Here is a 21,498-nt window from a genome sequence, read left to right on the forward strand (position 1 = left end):
AAATGGGCCTATCACATCCCCTAACATAATAGCCGGTGCCTAAAGATTTCGTATTAGGTTATATTATATGTTTGACGCGGTAGGAGTATGGCGGAAATGAGTCATTTATCATAGATGATCCCCCTATAGGGTGGTCATTTGTCATAGATGATCCCCGTATAAGGGGGTCATTTGTCATAATGACCCCTCCAAAGCGGGGTCATTTGTCATAGATGACCCCCCCAAAGGGGGTCATTTCAAGTAGATGACCCTCCTAAAAGGGGGTCATTTGTCATAGATGACCCCCCAAAGGGCAGGTTAGTCTTTTAAGATGTTTTGCTGTATTTAGCCTTTTTTTTTTGCTGTATATAACACACTATATATATATATAATAATATTATTATTATATATATATATATATATATATATATATATATAGTTGGGAGAACCCTCTTATGGTGAGAACTACTTAAAATGAGCAAAAACTTCTTAAAATGAAAAAAAAAACAGTAACAAATGAGCATAAATATAAAATGATTAGAAAACATTAAAATTATCAAAAGCGTAAAATGAACAAAAATGTAAAAGAAGAAAAACGTAAAATGAGCATAAAAAAGTAAAATGAGCAAACCGTAAAATGAGCAAAAACGTTGATAAATGAGCATAAAATTGTTAAATGAGCAAAAACATAAAATAAGTGAAACAAAAAATGAGCAAAAATATTATGAAATGATCAAAATCTTCGTAAAATGAGGAAAAATGAGTGGTTCTCACCATAAGGATGGCTCTTATATGAGCTTAAACCTATATATATATATATATATATATATATAATATATATATAATTATATATATATATATATACTTCCTCCGTTTTTTATTAGATGTTACACTTTTCAAATCACGGACTCCTAGGTAATTTTTGGAGTGGAGAGAGATAGAGAGAATGAAAAACAAAAGGGCCCCATGTGAACATGTGATAGGAGAGAGATAGAGAGAAGTTATTACCCAAAATAAAAGTGTAACATCTAATTTAAAATTTCCTAAAACAGAAAGTGTAACATCTAAAAAAAAACGGAGGAAGTATATATGTATATACATATATATATATACATATACATATGTATATACATATATATATATACATACATATATATATATATATATATTCAATTATTACTCGAATCTTGTTTTTTAGATAATCATGCATTTGACCAGCAAAATTGAAGATAATATCTCTTAATTGACTAAGGAAGGTGAGTCAACTTCACCCGACACATAGCATTTTTATAATGGTCATAATAAAGAGGACCATAAAAATATAACAAATTAAAATGATTTTGGGGCCACTATACAATTTAAAACTTAAAATCATGGGAATTTTGTACAGTTAAATTTTCATGCATCTTTATTTAGGATCAACATTGAATTTTCACTTGGGCAAATGTAACATCCAAAAGTATATATGAGGAGTATAATATAGTATTATGCCGACAATTATATATTCAACACAATTGTACACTCCTTCAATCCCTAGCTATATATATATGTGTGTGGCCTTTATGACTTGCTTATTTATGAGCATTAATATATCGCTTCAAATATGTGGTAATTAGTTTATATATAAAGTATGATGTTAATATATTTATAGATTGCTTTTGCTTTTCTAAGGTTTATTTAATAATAAATAAATTTTAATTACTACCTCATATCATCTTCTAATATGTAATGAAATTTTGTGGAAAATCACATGTTTAAAAATAGCGTTGAATTGCCAGGAAGAGTGGGAACTCATATCTTCTAAGAATGTTAGCGTCAAGTCATCAACGGGTTAGTAAAATTATCCACACAAAATAAAATTGGTACCCTAAAGTTACAAATCGTTTCGTATTCAAGCCAAAAAAAAAAAAAAAAAATTTTGAATTTTTTTCTAATATTCATTTCTTGGAGTTACATCACTTTTTCATTAGAGTTACATCACTTATTCATAAGAGTTATATCATGTAAAATTCATTCTCATTTCTCATGTAAGTATGCATTCTCATATAAACTCACTATATATAGGGGCAAGATCACATGAGAAATGAGAATGAATCTCAACCATTCAATACAGACCTAAGAGCATTAAAAGTCATCTCCTCTTACTGTCATTTTCACTTTCTCTCACCTCACCCCAACCACCATGGTCAACCACCACCCCTTGAACCACCACCATCGAAACCACCACCACAACAGAACCACCACCACAGAAACCACCACCATCGAAACCACCACACTGGAACCACCACCATCTAAACCACCACCACACCGGAACCACCACCACCGAAAACACCACCACCATTTTTTTTTGTTTCCTACACCGAGGAAACGAAATGAATTTTGATGATGGTTCCGGTGGTTGTTCTAGTGTCGGTGGTGGTCGTCTCTGTGGCGGTGGTTTCGGTGGTGGTGGTTCCAGTGTCGTGGTGATTTCGATGGTGGTGGTTCCGGTGGTGGTGGTTTCGGTGTGGTGGTTGAAGTGAGGTTAGAGTGAGAGGAGGAGAGATAGAGAGTGTGAGTATAAATAGGGGGTAGTTTTGGAAAAATTTGAAAAAAATGCGGGCGATTTTAAGTAAATACGGACGGTAAATAGCGAAAGGGTTTATTTTATTGCGACTTTGGAGATTCAAGATTCAAGCTTTCTTATTCACCTTCAATTCAATCAAGTTTTATTCTCTCATCTTCTCTTTATTATTATTTTAATTACGTTATTTTAATTATGTTTTCCATTATATTTATTCCTTTTATTGCCATGATTGGTGAGTAGTCTTTTTATCTAGGATTAAGTTGAGCCCTAGTATGGATTGATCATGTAAATATTACTCTGATTCTCATGTTATTGAATTATATGTGTATGGTTCGACAAGATTGTTGTTATTGTCAATTATGCAGCTTGATTTAGCCCTAGTTTAATGTTAGTTAGACCTTTTGCTATCACGAAAGTAAGTTCTAGGTATTGAGGAATGACCAAGTATTTAGTTTCGGTTCGCAACTATGCGTTATTACTGAGTCATAAGGGAATGTTAATATCGCCTATGCTTTACTTGAATAACTGGGATGTGAGTATTATTTTGATCAATTCATATTAGCAATGATACTTAATTCTAGTGTTTTAATTTCATATTCATATAGCCTTTTATCTTTTTATTTGATAAATATTTGTTAGTATCTGACTTTTATTATAGCGGTCGTATGACTTTATATCATTGAATGATTTTTTCACAATCTAATAAGATCCCACATAATAATTTTTCGTGTTTTATAACTATATCTATATACATTATTCAATTTGTGGGCACATGTCACCCCATCTCTTACGCTGATGTGGCGTCACTTCATTGATGAGATGGCATTCTCCTATAAATGATTAAAATATTCATGTAAGATGTCTTGATACCATGATCTTTCACTTTCATAATGTCATGATCTTACCACTAAACAATATCTTATATCTAACCAAGTTCTAATTTCAACTTATTAAATCCTTATGTCTTATTGAATACGTAAATATTAAAAGCATGTAAGTAACTAGGGGGAGACTCCCCCCCTTTCCCATCAACGACTGACATTGTGTCATGTCATTTGTGACTTGGCATTTACTTGGAACATTGTCAATGTTAAATTTAAACATACAACCACAAATATGGAAGAAAATCGCCCTCTTATAGTGTCTTTAATTTTATCCAAATTAATGATCATATTATTAATTTATGATTGAAACCAAGTGTTAATTTTCATATTTTGAATGCATATTTTGAATTAAATAAATTATTTTTATTCTTTTTATTGACATGATATTCCCCTTGAAATATCCAAGAGACTTACAACATTATTCAAAATTCAACTACTAAGTAACTTCTTTCTCTTTTGTTAATTAGCACAAGTAAAAAAACGATGACATCATCAGGGCCCAAACATCATTGGGGCCCAAACATTAGTTAGTTTCAAAATATCGTCAAAATCAATAAACTTTGACTACTTTTAAAAATAAAAATAAAAAGTTACCGAGAGAGTAATTTATAATAAGAAATGGTAATAATTTTTCCGTGTACCATCAATTCAATTTTATTAAAAAATTTATTAGAAAGGGTGATTCAAACTTTTCTTAATAAAAAAGGACATAATAGATTTAAGATATCTTTATATTTACATTAATGGTCAAAAGTACGTATTGGAGTCAGTAAAAAAACAATGGTGTGAATTAATAAAAGACATAATTAGAAAAGTTTAAACGCTAATTGATTTAAAATACAAAAATTAAATAAATTACGATAGTAATTACGGTCTATATAATTAGTATCAATGTAGTGTACGACTTACATTAAATAGTCAACAACTAAATTAGCCTCTATATTTTTTTTGAAATTAACATTAATTCATTGATTCAAAGTCATACGACATCTATAATAGAAGTAGAAACTAAACAAATACATATCAAAATGAAATAAATACAATTCTAAATGATAAAACCACGATCGTTGAGTAGATAACACTTCTGAAAACCCTCGTCTTTTACATTGTTGTCTGATGTAGCTTTCTGCAAGGGGGTCTGTCGATCTTTTGTAATTTTGAAGTAGAACTGGATTTAATTCAAGTGATTGTAGATGAAGCCTTGACATCTGTTGTAACTCCGCACAAATTTCAATCAATAAATCAACATCTTGAATTACACAAAAACCCAAAAACAAAGTCTCCAAACTCTCATATGAGGAGAGATAAAACCTAATATATGGGTAGATATAACCCAATATACGGGTAGAAAAACTCTCCATTAGAGAGAGACTGAAATTTATTAGAAACATTAACATAAAAAACTAGTAACAAAAAGAGAAAAAAGGGATTTATTGTCGCCTAAAAGGATGGTGGTATCCCCTAAGTTGAAATTTAGGGTTTTGTAAGAGAGGAGAGAGAAGAGAGGAAAAAAGAGAGAGAGATAAAGGGGAGGCGGGCTATTCTTTTTAACTGAATTAATTAGCCTCTTTATAATTGTAGTTGGACTTAAAAAATATTTTTACGTCGCGAAGGAAATGAGTTTTTTTTTTTTTATGTTTGCATCCGGTTCACCCTTCATGCTACATCCGGATCGAGGCCAAGTTCGAGGTGATTAGGTTTCATTCTTCTTCCAAAGGTGTTGCGAGGATTCGAACACGAGTCCGTCCTACCAAAGCCAGTCCCATCACCACTGGGACAACACTTACTTGATAGCAAATGAGTTATTGAGTTTAGGTCGATATCGCGTCATGCAACATTTGCAATTCCATGGACAAGCTGCAGGGGCCAAGTTGTGTTGTGCTATTAAATATCTTTAAATCAGATACATTCACTCCTGTAGACATTGTCCACACATATGAGAGACCACCCATAGGCCATAGCCATATCATATGGTGTGTAAAACAAGAGTACCTTGATGCATTTCATCAGGTTCCTCGTGAATGTCCACGTGAGCATAGCTAAGTTGCTCGTTCTTCAATCGAGAGTACCTCCTGCCATGGATTACACCTAGGTTTTAATTTATTGGCCTAAGATCGTAAGTTTTTAGGAGAACGAAACCTTTTTTTTATATAGAGTTGGACGACACCTTAACCTAATAAATATCTTTTTGGGTAGAATTTCGTTTCTACACCAAAACAAAACCTTGCGGAGTCCATAGAGAAAAATATCTACTAATACGCTCCTGGGATATTAGATTGAACCTTTTTGAAATCTTTTATGTTCCATTAATGAACACTCCCAATTTCATTTTTTTATAATAGTAGAATTTCTGGAATAAGTTTAGAATAATTGTAGAATTTTTGGAATAAGTTTAGAATAATTGTACTCCAATTTTAGATTGTGGCTCTAGGGGATCAGTTCACTATGATTTGGCTCTGGGAGGTGTAGGTGGAGGGGATGGTGTGTTGGGTGTTGGTGTCCGGTATTCGATATTTGGCGGTATGCGGAATAGGTATCGACTTTTTATTGTTTTAAAAATTTCTGTTTTAAATGGTGTAGGTGGAGGGGGTGGACGGGTGGTGCTTTGTAAATTCTGAAACTTGCATGGATATTTGGTGCAAAAAAAATTGCCGAGATATATGTTGAAAAATCGAAAATAATTATCTATGTAAAAATCACAAATAGGCTAGATGAGGTGTCTTAAAATTTCCTTTATCCATAACCGTCCATTAAAATTAACGGGTCGGACTTAGCGCCGTCCAAATTTCAATATTTTTTAAAAAATTTAAAGTCCAAGCTCGTTTATCTAATGGGGCAGACTAGACAAGCTTAACGGACCTCTCGCCCGTGAACTTCTCTAAACTACAACATTAAACTTTCTTCTTTAGTATGTATATGTCACAAAATTTATCATCTAATTATTTTCAAAGAAAGTCTACCTTTCTCTCACTTTCTCTTTCAAAAGTTTGTTGGGTCTTGACTCTTGGTGGTATGTTTTAAACTTGTTTGTAGTGGCAATGTGCGTGTGTTCTTTTGGGAGATGGATGGCAGCGTGTATTCTTTTAGGAGATTGATTAACTTAGTTACACCAATTGGTCTAGTTGCTTGTCAACTAATATTATTTTGGGAATATTTTGTTCAACTTATTCTATTTATTTGAATTTAATAAAAAAATTGAACTTATTTGAATTTATTAGAACCTTGTTAGTATTTCTCTAATCTTATATTGTGAGAGTTCAAACTTTATTTTTACAGAAGTGAACTAATATAAACTTATTTAAACTTATTTGACCTTATTTATCTTTATTAGACCCTCTTACTATATAGGGGAAATGGTTTGGCATTAACATTAAGAATTGATTGACGATTTAGGATGTGTTCGATAAAAGTATTTGTAATAGTGTTTAATGATAGAAATAGTTATTAGCTGTTATACTAGCTGTCAGATATTAACTGCTAGTGTTTGTGAAAATAGTTTTTATGATAATTAATATTTAGTAGAATTAGCTGCTAATTCAAACGCTAAAACTATCTCAAATTGCCGAACATGCCCTTAATATTACTAATATCCTTTTATCTTGTTGTAATTGATCATTTTTGTACTTCCCCTAGTCCAAATTAGATGTTACACTTTCTATTTTAAGAAGTTTCAAATTAGATGTTACACTTTCATTTTGGTTAATAATTTCTCTCTATCTCTCTCCTATCACATGTGACCCTTTTGTTTTCTTTCTCTATCTCTTTCCTCTCCAAAAATTGTCTAGGAATCCGTGATTTTAAAAGTGTAACATCTAAATTGAAACGGAAGAAGTATATAAATTTCGATCATATAATATGTATTGATATACTTTGTTCTCCTCCTTACCCCCATAACCTATCTTAATTATTCTAATTTCCTCCCAGGTTAATTTAATCAAGCCCCCACAACACTTAACAACCACCTATCCAGCCAACTCAACCCCCTTCTTTCTCCTCCTTACCCCCCATAACCACTAGACTTGTTCATGAACGGGACGGTCCGCTAAGCCCTCCCAACCCGGGCCGCCAAAATTGTGGATTTGGACAACAAATTTTGAAAAAAAATAATCTAAATGGACAACCCAAGCCCAAACCACTAATATTAATGGGCGGATATGGACAACCTCAGATCAATATACCACGGGCAAGCCTGCCCTGCCCATTTATCACAGTATCTATATATTCTATGAAATTTAAGTTAATCTTATTCATTATTGTTGATTTATCTTTTGGAATTATTTGCACTAATATAGCTTTATACATATAATTATCTTTGTTCTTACCTTTACAATTTAATTTTTTAGTAATTTTTCATCCTATAACATTTTTGTTTCGATTTTTTTTTACTTCTCTTTATCTTACATTGTGATTATCAACTGTATTCTACAACTAAAATAATGTTCTAATCTATAAATATTAAAGGAAAACAACTAGAGTTATTTGTAAAAATAAAAGTATTAATAGTCCCGCGAGTAAACATGTTTGTTTATTAGGGCGGTCATGGACAAGTAGTTAATCCGCATAAACGGGTTTGGACTAGGCATGTTAGACCCGAACCGCAACTCACGCCCAACCTCGCAAATGATCACCTCTAATAACCACAGTGCCTGCAACACTACACCCATACTACCGCCGACTGTCATACATACTGCACCACCTACGCGCACCATCAACGCTTGCACCACCATGCCGGCACCTCCTTCTCTTCCTTCCTCCACCATTATCACCTCATAATAATTTCCTTCTCTTTCTTCACTACTACGGTCGCACCACATCCCTCAACCTTCTTTTCCTTCTCTCTTTCTCCGATCCACCACTTTTCGTAGCTTGGATCTCGAAAATGCTGAACAAAAATGGTTGGGTTGAGGTGGCGGTACTTGGCTAAAATTGAATTATACTAAAGATAATAAAGGGAGGGCAGCAAATCCAAACTCTCTACAAAATTTTCCTTTCCCCCCCCGGTCTGTAATGATATTTTACTAGAAGAAACTCCAAACTGTATTCGATCTAGCATGGTGTATGATGACCATGGCTGAGGTTTTGTAAACTCTTGAAATTTTGTTATGTTATATTTGATCGTTTGCTACCAAAAAAAAAAAGTAACTTCCTCTGCTTACCTAAGGGGACCTAGGTAAGTAACTTCCTCTATTTTGGAGGAAGTAGAACTTTCTAAAAAGTGCAAATTCCCATGTTTTGCCAACCAAGCAACTTCATATACTTCTACTTCCTAAGAATTTGCAATTCTCATGATTTGTTTTGTCAACCAAGCAAATTCTAAGTTTACTTGTCTTTATCTCTTAATTGTGGTCCTCAACTTTTTCAATTTAGAATTATTTAAAAAGTGTTCTGTCCTTTTTCTTCGTGTGTTCATTAAAAAACACAGGATGTATAAAGTTATAAATTTGGAGAGAGACTGTCATATTATGGATATATAACTTGTGGGTCATAACTCATACACCGAACATTGAATTATTTATAGAGTATGTTTTAGATATAACACGTTACATCACAATTTATCGTGTAACATGCATTATTGTATAGACTCCAACAAAAATGTCATATATACATAGAGATAATGACATTAATATTATGCTAATTATTGTGTCATTTATTTCATGTTTATTTGAGTTCTTTTTTTTTAAAAAAAATAGTAGTTTATAAATTATAGTATAATAGACTAACAGTATCCAAGAATTTGTAATATATATAGCTTATCAAATATACATGGGATAAAGTATAAATAAGAACTTTATAAAACACCTTTAAACAAAAAGTATGAAAAACTTTTTTTTTATATTAGGAAAGATAATTGGTCTGAAAATTAATCCGTGTTAGGCTACTAGTCTACAGGAGACATCAGCTCAGAGGTTGTGTACAAGTTAAGGCTAAATAGTTAGGATTCGAACCCTGAATAATGCGCTGAAATTTGTGATGGTACTCCACTGAACTACTACATCCGCTTTAGTATGAAAAACTTTATGGAACGGAGAATATATATTTTTTTTTTTGGTAAACAAGACCAATTATTCATTCATTAACTAATAATGTTAAACATATTACAATCCGCGATAAGTTGTTTCGAACAAGAACGGGGAATATATTGTTTCAGCATTTTTTTTTTCCCTAAAATGATGATTACTAGTTTTTCTTTTAATTTTTATTTTGTTGCTTATTGGCATGATGGAATGATTTTCTCATCAACATAGTTGGCGGAATGATGTGGTTGTACTTACTTGGATGTGTGTGTATTTTAATAAGACACGTGGGCTTTTCTTCATTTTGAGAATGACATGTGTGGCTATGTGCAAGTCATTCCAATGCGTCTCGGGGATTGGGTTATAGTGTACGTTCAAAATTGACTTCATCATTGAAAATTAACTAGGAAAAAAAGTGACTATCATACAAAAACTTACAAAATAAAAACTAGGGAAATTCTACATGGTGGCCTCCTATTTTGTGTTATTCTACTTGGTGGCGCGTCAAAAAAAAAATTATATCAAGTGACCTCCTACTTTAGGTAATTATACTTAGTGACCTTAATTCACTTAAAATGCAACTAATCCATCATTTAAAATAGATTTACTAACTTACCCCTCTACTTAATTATAATTTTTAATTAAAAAACCCCTTCTCTCATAATCCCACCTTACCTGATCAACTGTTTTATTTTTAAGAGGGAAGACAACAAGAAGATAGAACTAGCAAATGCTATTGTGGCCAAATTCTTACATGAGGAACAAAGATTCTAACAAAGAACCTGCATCATTTCGATAATCCCATGAAGTCTATAATGAAATCAAAAAAATAAAATTAAATTAAATAAAAAAGTTTCAAGCTTTCTTCGCTGTTGAAGGTTCATCAATGGAGGTTTTTCGAGCCACTAATCCTTTGTCTTGAACTACTTCCATCTCTAAGCCCCATTCCTTTCAATTCACCCCCAATTCAAGCCTTTTCTTGTTTTAATTTTGTCAAATTTTTACATAGTTTTGAGGCTAGAAAATCAGTCTATTATGTCTCAGCAAAATGGATCTAACACTTCTTCTAAGATGCTGCATTTCTTATAAATCTTCAATCACAATTAATAATTTTATTTAAACGACATTCTGTAAGAATTTTGGTTAGGTTTCTAAAGAAAGTACTTTTTTTTTGTTTTACTGCTTGTTCATAGGACAATCGCATGGTTGTATCAATAATGGGGGATTGGTTAGAAGTGAAGAAGATGAAACAAAAAGGGGAGTCTGATGCCTCATTTTATTTGCATCAATCATTGATGATGATAATCCGACGACAAAACTTGATCTTAATGATATTGTGAAGGAGGGAAATGAATCCTTGATTAAACCGAAAAGAGTTTAGAAGTGAAGAAGATGAAACAAAAAGGGGAACGTTTGATGCCTGATTTTATTTGCTTATACTCGTGATGAATTGTTTGATATTGTTAGAATTAGAGTAATTAACTAGGGGTAGGTTAGTAAATTTACTTTAAATGATGGGTTAGTTTTATCTAAGGCCACTAAGTATAATTAGTTAAAATAGGAGGTCACTTGGTAAAAAAAAAATTTTAGCTGCCACCAAGTAGAAAAACCTAAAGTATGAGGCTACCATGTAGAATTTCCCTAAAAACTAACTACATAAAAAGTTATTATATCAAATAAAAAAGATTTTTTCTTTCAAACTACCTTTCATTTTTCATGTTTTTACAAAAAAACTACCTTATAAAAAAATTATTGTCTCAAACTACCTTACTTTTACCATTTTGTTGTTGAAAGCTACCTTATGTCGATTTTCGACGTTGACTTTTTTTCCGGTTTTTTAATGTCACGTTATATCACTTGACCTCTTCAAACCCTTTTTTAAAATTTCCCCACCCTAATTTTCCCATTTTCCGGTGTGGGTGCGCTTTCTCTCTCATATCTATGTGACACTTTGTACCAACAATTCACCATTAAATTCCTCTTCTACTTAAACTAAAATTAAAACAATCACCCTCCTCAATTCCCACAAGGGTAATTTTGTTTTTCTCACAATTTTGAACTGAAAAAACAAAAGAACGTCGAAAACCGGCATAAGATAGCTGTCAACAACAAAATTGTAAAGTAAGGTAATTTAATACAACAATTTTTTTATAAGGTAGTTTATCGCAAAAATTTGAAAGTTAAAGGTAGTTTGGTCAAAGAATCCAACAAAAAATGACAATATTGAACGAAAACTGACTATATTAGATAAAAATTGGCGATATCAAATGGTTTTCGATACAAATTAAATTATTGTTAACATGGTTCATCAAGTTTTTTTTTCCATAAACAAAGTCTGTTTTTTACTTGCTATTATTATTATTCTTATTATTATTATTAATTTATAATAGTTATTATTACTATTATTTTTATTATTATTTTTATTTCCATTATTATGATTATTATTGTGGATATTATTATTATTATTATTATTATTATTATTACTATTACTATTATTATTATTTATTATTTATATTTATTTTATTTTTATATATTTTTACTATTGCTATTAACTGTTACTATTACTATTATTATTACTATTATTATGATTAATATTATTAATATTATCAATTTTTTTTAAAAAAATTATAAGTTTTCTTTCTATTTCATCACTTCGCATTTTCTTTTCACAGGGACCGTCTATTCCTTCCTTGATCGCTCTCCTACTGCATAAGGATCGGATCCAACAAACTAGGAAAAGTTAGCAAACTTTGTTTCTAACTTGCAAGTTGTGGCTAAAATGGGAAGGTAATAAATGCACCTAGAGCATTCACGTGATAAACACCAGGGCTGTCCCAATCGTTACAAAAGCTTATACGATTACTATTAGATCAGACCTTATCGCTTAATTGGTGAACATGAACTACTATTTAATAACAATTAGTTTTTAAGTTTGGCCTATGTCTCGGATAATTATAATTTTTATTTATTAAGATTTTTAATTCATGAATATAGCAGCAAATATTACTTGATTTGGTGGTTAAGGCTTTAGTATATAAGCTTGAGGTCATGGAATCAAATTTTTTAAGATCCATTTTTTATTTATTATATGTGTGTTTACATAAAGTAAACGCACAAAGAGATAGTGTCACGTAGCATAGTTCCTCGCTTAGGAACACCTTTTAATATATTAGTGTAGATATGTTGTTATAAATTAAAGTTATAATTCATAATATAATGATTTTAAGTTGATGCCAACAATACAAACCAATTTCTTAACCACTCCAACACATACAACTTTGCACATACTTACTGCAACAATTAATACATATAAACATAATTTGAAGGCCCCTCATTTCCCGAGGCCCTGTGTCAAGGCCCACGATGCATATGCTCATGGCCAAGCTTGATAAACACATTGACAGCTGGATGGTCGTTTATTAAATAGCAACTCTAGTTATACAAAGAGAGAATAATAAGCACTATAATATGAGACGGGGTGAGTAAAATTGTCCAACAAATACAAGAATTTTAAGTACCCACTTGTTAAAAGTGAAGACATTAAATTAACAAAATAAATTTAAGAGGAAATACTAATAATTGTATTACAATAATTTGGAGAAAGTATTGACGCCTTATAGTAAAATGTCAAAATAGCATCTCACACAAGAAGACAAAATTTTTTTGGTACCAAAGCTAAGTTAAAGCAGTGGTACCGAAATAGAGTACTGTAGTACCAACTCTATTTTGGTACAAACTTTCAGTTTTGTAACGAATTCATATTTTGGTATTGTGACTTTATTTTGGTGCCACTTTTATTTAACTTTGGTATCAAATTTTTTTATCTTTTTGTGTGAGATGTCATTTTGACATCTCCCTTTGAGACGTCTAACACGCCTCCGAAATTTGTGAGACTTCAAGAGGAGAGAGAAAAAGAAGTAACGAAGAATCAGCGTAAGAGTCAAGAGAGTTGGCAATCCTAAAGTTACTCAAGTATTTTCCAAAAATGAGCCTAATTAAAATAGGAGGAAGATGAATTTGATAGAAAAATGGTTGTAAATTACTCCCTCTGTCCCGATTTAGTTGCTACATTTTGACCGTAGGCACTATTTATGTCATAACTTTGACTATCTTTTACTCCATATACATAAGAAAAAACATAGTCATATTGGATCTTGTTTGATTCGTCTCAATTAGTATTTTCCAAATATATAATTTTTATAATTTTTCATATATGTAACTCAAGATATTGGTGTTTAAAATTGCATCTCGTAAACTGTGATAAAGCAAATGTAGCAACTAAATTGGAATAGATGGAGTATTTAAAGTTTAGTTATTATTATGATTCAAAGTGCATTTTTTTCGGGTGTTGTTTTCTTAGATCATTCTGTTGATGACTAGATCTAGCTTTAACAAATTCAACGGTTGTTGTTGAATTATCCACCGCCAATTATAGTCCGGCTCTCCTTTTGGAATTGTTTGGGCTTATTTCCTGGGTTAGGCTTACCAAGGATAATCCAGCCCAATAAAGCCTTAAACCTCCAGTGGGCCCCACCTGTAACAATGCCTCCCAGCTGTCAGTGCCTTCCAGCTGGCCTACAGTTGGGATATCCCCAGCACTATAAATACTCAACCCCCTCATCAATGAGAAGGTATTGAATTCTTACCTAACAGACCAGAGCATCTCTCTCTAGACTTTATCTCTCTAAGCTTGATCACTAACTTAAGCGTCGGAGAGGCGATCCCGGAATCACCCCCGGGGCAGTCTAACCGTTACTTTTGCAGGATTCCGGCGTACGGACTTTGAACTCAGGACATTCGAATCTGACCCGGTACTCCCTAAGCAAAGGAATCGGAACCCTTAATTTCTAGACAGAAACAGTTTGGCGCCGTCTGTGGGGAAGGTAGGAAAAATTCAAGGCGACCAACAGGCCACAAGAGAGTGCTATGTGAATAGCCTCAAGAATACCGACGTCCAAAAGGACTCGGACAACGACGTCCAAAGGGACTCGAAAAAAAGAAAATACGAAGAGGGTCAGCCCTCAACGAGCTCGGGGTGTACATAACTGAAACCCCAAGCAATACGAGCGTCCTCAGCCAGCCGAGGATGACGAAGAAGTCGCGATCGGCCAGGACCCCGGTCGGACTGTCAGGGTAGGCAAGGCCATGGACCCGCAAACAAGGCAAGATATAATCCAAGTGCTCACGGAGTACCAAGATGTCTTCGCCTATGAGGCCACAGAAATGCCGGGGCTCGACCCGAAAATCATGTGCCATGAGCTTAACATCAAAGAGGGGTTCAGACCAATCAAGCAGAAGCTCAGGCACCAAGGTCCCGAAAGAAATGCCGCGGCAGCAGCAGAAGTCAAGAAGCTGCTCGAAGCGGGTTTCATAGAAGAGTGTCAATACTCGGAGTGGCTGGCCAACGTGTCTTGGTCAAAAAGCCGAGTGGGCATGGCGAATGTGTGTCGACTTCACCGACTTAAGCAAAGCCTGCCAAAAGACAACCACCCTCTGCCAAAGATCGATAGGCTGGTCGATTCAACGGCAGGGCACGCCCTTTCAGCTTCATGGATGCAAATGCCGGCTATCATCAAATTCCCATGGCCGAGAAGGATAGGGTTCATACAGCATTCATCACTCCTCAGGGTGTCTACTGCTACAAAATGATGCCGTTCGGCCTCAAAAATGCCGGGGCGACATATCAGCGAACCGTCAACAAAATCTTCAGCGACCAATTGGGTCGGAACATTGAGGTATACCACTACAACAAAATGCTTTATTTACGACTAAAAATTACGACCACACGCGTTTCTGGTCGTAAATAATGAGCAATAACGACCAGATCTGCTAACTGGTCGTAAATAGAATAAATTATCTACGACGAGGCAGAATTCTAGTCGTAAAAGGCAATATCTCGTCGCAAAAAAATGAACAATTACAACCACACAGATTTCTCGTCGTAAATGATAAGAAATAACAACCAGATTCGTTAAGTCGTCGTAATTATAACAAATTATTTGCGACGAGACGGAAATCTCGTCGTAAAAACAGAGAAACTTGAAAATTTGCTGAAAAACTTAAGCGGGATTTTTCCCGGGTTATACTTCAATTGTTCTATCTATTTCTTTTTTTTCGCCCAAAACAAAAGCTACCTTATCTTTCTCTCTCCACCTTCACTCCCTATTTTTTCACTTTATCCCTCATGTTCATCATCTTTCTCTCTCTTCTCATTCCTCTTCACTATTCGTAGCATATTTCTTCAAACCCAAAAATTTTCCTCAAATTTTCTATGCCTTTGTTTTTCGTATTTCATTCGATTTTTTCTTTGAATTTTAATTTTTTCTTCGAAAATTTCTATTTTTTCTGGAATTTTGTGGGTTTGAATTTGAAATTTGGTCCCCTTATTTTTGGAATTCTTGTTCTGAATCTCAATGTTTTTAGTCGCAATTTGAATTTTTCAGGTTGAATCTCAAAGTTTCAAACCAAAAAAATTCGATTTTTGGGTTTGAAACTCAAGATTTGAAGATGTTGGTGTTCTTCCTTCAATAGCAGCGATTTTTGTTCGATTTGCTCTAATTCGGGTGAATTTCCGTTCATTTTGGGTACAAATTTGTTCGATTTTTCGTTTTTTTGGAGTCCGTTTTGGGTCAATTTTGGGGTCAATTGTGTGGGCTGATTTTTGGAGATTTGGGTCGATTTGTGGGTGATTTTTTTGTCATTTTTTTGGTGGATGTTGTGGGTGATTTGTTGGTCGATTTATGGGTGGTTTCTGGGAGATCGATTTTGCTGTCTTCCAGATTTTTTTTTTCAGATTTTGTGGTACTAATTTTTCTTTATTTTAATTTGTAGATAAAGATGATAATGAAGACGGAGACGAAGTTTGAACGATGAAGATGCTGATGATGAAGGTGAAGATGAATGATGATGAGTGATGGAGATGCTGATGAGCGATGATGAGTGTTGCAGATGCTGATGAACGATGATGATGATGTTATTCTTTTTTATAATTATTTACATATTATTAATAAAAATATTTATTATTTTGTTTGTAATTATTTACCTATTATTAATAAAAATCAATTTTTTTTTTCAATTTTTTTATTAATTGTTAAAGTTGTGTAAGGATCTTTGTATATTTACTAAGTAAATGATTAAGGAGTTGCCTAATATATGGTCTCATACAAATATTTGATGGTTTATGTGTGAATTTTGGGTTTGAATTTAAGGGATTTGCCTTATATTTGACACAATAAAACAACAAGAAATCACGTACTAAATCATCAATTTTTTTTAAAAAAATCAATATTTACGACCAGAAATCTGGTCGTAGATGATACCAATTGCGACGAGAAATAATCTGGTCGTAAAAGAGCAATTACGACGAGCCACAAAAACCGGTTGTAATATTATTTACGACGATGCCTTTTACGACAACTGACGACCATACGCGTTTCTCGTCGTAAAAGACTTTTAACGACGAGAATTGGGCCTTTTACGACGAGAAATCCGGTCGTAAATGACAGTTTTTCTTGTAGTGTACGTTGACGATATGATAGTCAAAAGCAAGGCCCAGTCGGATCACCCTGCAGATCTGAGAGAAACGCTGAGCACCCTAAGGAAATACCGGATGATGCTCAACCCGAAAAAATGTGTCTTCGGGGTTAAAGGGGGAAAGTGCCTCGGATTCCTAGTAGATGAGAGAGGTATAGAGGCCAACCCGGACAAAATCAAAGCGGTCTTAGAAATGAAATCGCCTCGGAACGTTCGGGAAGTACAGCGCCTAACCGGCTGCTTAGCGGCACTCGGTCGGTTCCTCTCCCGGTCGGCCGATAAAAGCTTGTTGTTCTTCAAGGCCCTGAAGCGAAAAGAGTTCGCATGGGATGACGAAGCCGAGCAAGCCTTCACTGACCTCAAGAATCACTTGGCATCTTTGCCCAAACTGATCTCCCCCTTGCCGGGGGAACCCCTGTTTATCTACTTGGCTGTCTCGGACTACGCTCTTAGCGCCGTCCTAATAGCCGAGCGAGAAGGAAAGCAACACCCGGTATACTTCATCAGCCACGCCTATAGGGGGGCCGAAGCGAAGTACAGCGATGTTGAGAAAATGGTCTTCGCCTTGGTGATGGGAGCCGGAAGCTCAAGCCCTATTTCCAAGCACACCCCATCAAAGTCCTAACCGGACAACCGCTCCGGAAGCTTATTGAGAATAGAAACCACTCGAGTCGGATGAGTGATTGGGCAGACCAGTTAGCAGATTTCGGGCTCGAGTTCGAACCCCAAAGAGCCATCAAGGCCCAAGCACTTGCTGACTTCATCACTGAATGCGCAACTCGACCCCCGGTCGGTTCGCAAGAGGAGTGGGAGCTGCTTGTTGATGGATCATCCACAAAGAGTGGTTGTGGAGCCGGATTGGTCATCAAACCCCCGGTCGGAGAAAAAATCGAATATGCTGTTAAGTTCGAATTTCTCGGATCTAACAATGAAGCCGAGTATGAGGCTCTCATCCTCGGAATACAGCTATGCATCCTAGCTGGGGCAACCTCAATCATAGCCAAGTCCGACTCACAACTCATAGTGGGTCAGATTTCCGGAGACTATGAGGCCAAGGAGGACAACATGAGGATGTACTTGGCCAAAGCCCGAGCTGTCATTGCGAGGTTATCCGGATTCCGGATTACTCACATTCCTCGCTCGGAAAATCAGCAAGCAGACGCACTGGCTCGGATGGCTAGTTCTGCTGAGGGGTCGGCCCCCAGAACCATAACTTGGGAGGGGTCGGCCAATCAGTCTGGGCGACTGGGTCGTTCGTAAGGTCGAGGCCACCGGACTTTCCCATCTCAAAGGAAAGTTGGGTGCAAATTGGGACGGCCCTTACAAAGTTACAGGGGTCATCAAGCCAGGGACATTCCGACTTGAGTCCCCTGAAGGGGTCCCCCTGGCTCGACCTTGGAACTTAGACAATCTCAAAAGATTCTATGTATAACTTCTTTTTCGTTACTTGCACTAGGGGCATGATGTAAGGCCAGTACTACCTGGTCGGTTTAAGCGAGCAAATCCAACTGTAACTCGGACTTAACCAGTCCATGTACCAAGTCGATTTCATTCTAGAAATAAAAAGACTTAGCCAGTCTCATTATTTTGATCAAAAGGGCAAGCAAAACTTAACCAGTTTATTGTCTTTTAAATGTTGTAATATATTGCAAATAACGAAAAAGTACGACGCAAGGCAAGTTGCAAAATAGTAGTTGTATTCCAATTGATGAAAAGTTGAAAAATACAACCAAGAGTTTACAAAAATACAGGACCTAAAGCGAGGCAAAAAAATAGAAAAGCTAGAAGGCCGACAAGGCCAAAGCTAAGAAAGCAAAATCCTAAAGCAGCTAAGGACCAGCAGCAGGTTGCTCAGCAGCAGGCTGCTCGGTAGGAGGTGGCTCGGTGCTAGCAGCATCTTCTTCTTCGTCATCGTCAGACTCATCATCCGAGCTCACCTCCTCAGCCATCTTGGCTTTGATCTCGGCTGCTTCGGCCTCAGCCAACTCTTGATAGCGAGACCAGACTGAATTCCAGTCAGCCTCGGGGCAGGAGTCGGCCAAGGCTTCCCTCAGCTTGGAGAGCGCCTCGTCCTCGCCCATCTTATGGGAGGATTGGCCCACCTCAGCGCAGAAGTCGGTACAGTCGTCCGACTCCTGTCAGGCTTTGAACCACTCCTCCTGAGAGCGAGAACGGCCGCTTGAGCTTCCTTTAATTGGGCCTCGGCCGCAGAGAGCTTGAGCTTGACTTCCTCCAACTCCTTCTCGGCCTGAGCCTGCTTAGTTTCGGCCGTGACCTTGGCCGACTCAGCATTCTCCTTAGCCAAGGAGAGGTTGGCTCTCTCTTCCTTCCACTCCTCCTGCTCCTTCTGCCAGGCCTCCTCGCCCTTCCGGATCTTCTCCTCCACCTCTTCTTTGCGCAGCTCGGCCAGCCTTTTGTCCTCTCTGGCTCGGTATAGCTCGTCAAAATGTGACCGAGCCGCGTCCTTCAGCTCCTGGACTTCTTGTACTAAAGCGAGCCGGTCCTCGGCCACTTTAGTCATCCGGATGGAAAACTGCAAAACAAGAACGAGAACCAGTTAAAAGCGGCAATAAGGAGGTAAAAAGAGGAGTAAGGACAAAGAACTTACGTCCATCTAGGAGCGAAAGAGTTCGCTCGATTCGTTTCTCCCATTTACCGCGTTGATGTGATCTCGGTCGGTTTGGGTAACCAGTATCTCCAAGGCACTGGCAATCCGTTCTCTCTTGTCCGTCTTGGACATTTGAGTAAAGGGGACCGGCGCCTCGGATAAGGTCTGCTCGGTATGCGAGGTCCCCTGTGCATGGCTCGGACTGCGCACAGGCTCGAAGTCCTCCGGATGAAGGGAGATGTGGGTATTGTCATCCCTAGAAGCCTGGCGAGGGCTGTTCACCTCCACGGAAGGCTCTTGCCTCGCCTTCTTGGCCGAGGCCTCCGTTTCGGCTCGGGCCTTCGCCAAGGCCTTCTCCGTCATCTCCACCCTCTCCTCAGTGCGCTCCTTGCGCTTCCTCGGCTTAGGGTTGGAAGGATCCTACAAAACACATTAAAAGTTGGTGAGAAATAAGAAAATCTAAAGCTAAACCGGGTCGGATGAAAAGGGTGCTCACCTTCGGCTTGGAAGGCTTGTTAATCTTGTTGGCCTTCATCTCGGCCCTAATCCGAGCTGCCTTCAGAGCAGCGGAGGTCAGTCGTTCGGCCATCTCTTGGTCGGTCTCTTTAAGGAAGGCTAGGGAGGCTTCTGCAAAAGGAAAAAGAGTTAAACAATATGTCAAAACAAGCATAAATCTAAGTCAACCGGACCCCTCTTGCCGAATTACCCTTAGGAAAGGCCGGACTCAAGCCGAAGGCCGCCAAGAAATGCTCGTTCTTGAACAGTTTGCAGCTCGGGAGCCAGTTCCCCGCTACAAACACCTCGCCACCATCGACTATCTTAGCCTCCAACTGAAAGTAAATAGCGGCCACGGCTTCCTCGTGATAGCTCAGGCACCTTGAAATTCAAACAGTGGTTTGGCTCGGCTGACGGGGGCACGGTGGGGATGCCCCATTCCCCACCATGGTACACAAAGGCGAACCCTCGGCGGAACCCCTTCTGAGAAGTGGGGAGATCAAGGACTGTACGGTAGCCCCGCCGAGCCTGAAAGCACCACCAGCCCGGACCATGATCCCCGACTGGCATTTCAAACAACTTGTACATATGCCGCCAAAGGGTCAGGGTCGGCTTGACACCGATGATGTCACAGATCACCTGAACCGCTAAGATGCCGCCCCAAGAATTTGGGGAGAGCTGACCCAAGCACAAGTTGTAGGCGTTCAGAATGTCTTTCTCAAATTGGGTCAGCGGGAATCATAAGCCTAGTTCCATTGCCTTGTAATAAAACGCCGTGCATCCGGGCGGTGGAGACAAGATGGTATGGCTCGCATCGGGTCGGACCAACAGATAGGGGTCCTTTATTTGAAATTTTGCTGCTTGGCCTCGGGCATCCTCCAGCAGGGCCTTTATTAGGGAAGGAAGTGGAAATTTTGCTCCCGGACCGCCTCTGGGGTCGATCTCAGGGTACGCGAGCCGACCCGATGTGGAAGCTTCGCCTTCTTCTCCCGGCATAGCTATCCTAACTACACCATCAGACAAATATTTGTCTAAGTAACTCCTCGAAGAGGGATAGGCCAGGGACACCTCCCAGGGTAGGGGGATGGCACCCTCGGCCTCCTCCTCCTCGGCTTGCGAAGGAGTACTCGGGAGGGAAAGCGCCTCAGGCACAGCCGAGGATCCGGGCAACTTATTAAAGTTGACACCAATACCATTCCCATACCCCTCACTTCCTCGGCTAAATGTAAGGAGGTGAGGGAGGGGGTGTCACTGACTCGGACGAGCTCCCCATTATTTATCAACAGAAGGGGGTCGGCCGATTTTATTAAAAGAAAGAGAAGAAAAACTTAGCGAAAAAAACAAAACAAAGGCGTACCTGGTCGGACGAAGAAGATGGAGCCCGGACTTAGAGAGAGAAAATGCTCTAAAGTAGAGAGA

The 21,498-nt window shown here is 37.2% G+C and overlaps 1 protein-coding gene across 1 annotated transcript; it reads right to left on the minus strand.

The window, feature by feature from the left end:
* Positions 1 to 18,805: 18,805 nt before the first annotated feature.
* LOC130590676 (uncharacterized) lies at positions 18,806 to 20,000 on the minus strand. Its single transcript, XM_057393220.1, has 3 exons — positions 19,585 to 20,000; positions 19,099 to 19,509; positions 18,806 to 19,057 (listed from the first exon to the last, which is right to left on the minus strand). The coding sequence occupies exons 1-3, from the start codon at positions 19,588 to 19,590 to the stop codon at positions 18,806 to 18,808; spliced, it is 669 nt and encodes a 222-aa protein (XP_057249203.1). The 5' UTR covers positions 19,591 to 20,000.
* Positions 20,001 to 21,498: the final 1,498 nt, after the last annotated feature.

This window comes from Beta vulgaris, chromosome 3, assembly GCF_026745355.1.
Source record: "Beta vulgaris subsp. vulgaris cultivar EL10 chromosome 3, EL10.2, whole genome shotgun sequence".
In the NCBI taxonomy this organism is placed as follows: Eukaryota; Viridiplantae; Streptophyta; class Magnoliopsida; order Caryophyllales; family Amaranthaceae; genus Beta; species Beta vulgaris.

Bases quoted from the DNA above. Each gene is read 5' to 3' on its own strand.
- LOC130590676 (XM_057393220.1), bottom strand. The intron at 19,058-19,098 runs GTACCGACTTCT...TCCTCCCATAAG, and splicing joins CTGACAGGAGTCGGACGACT to ATGGGCGAGGACGAGGCGCT.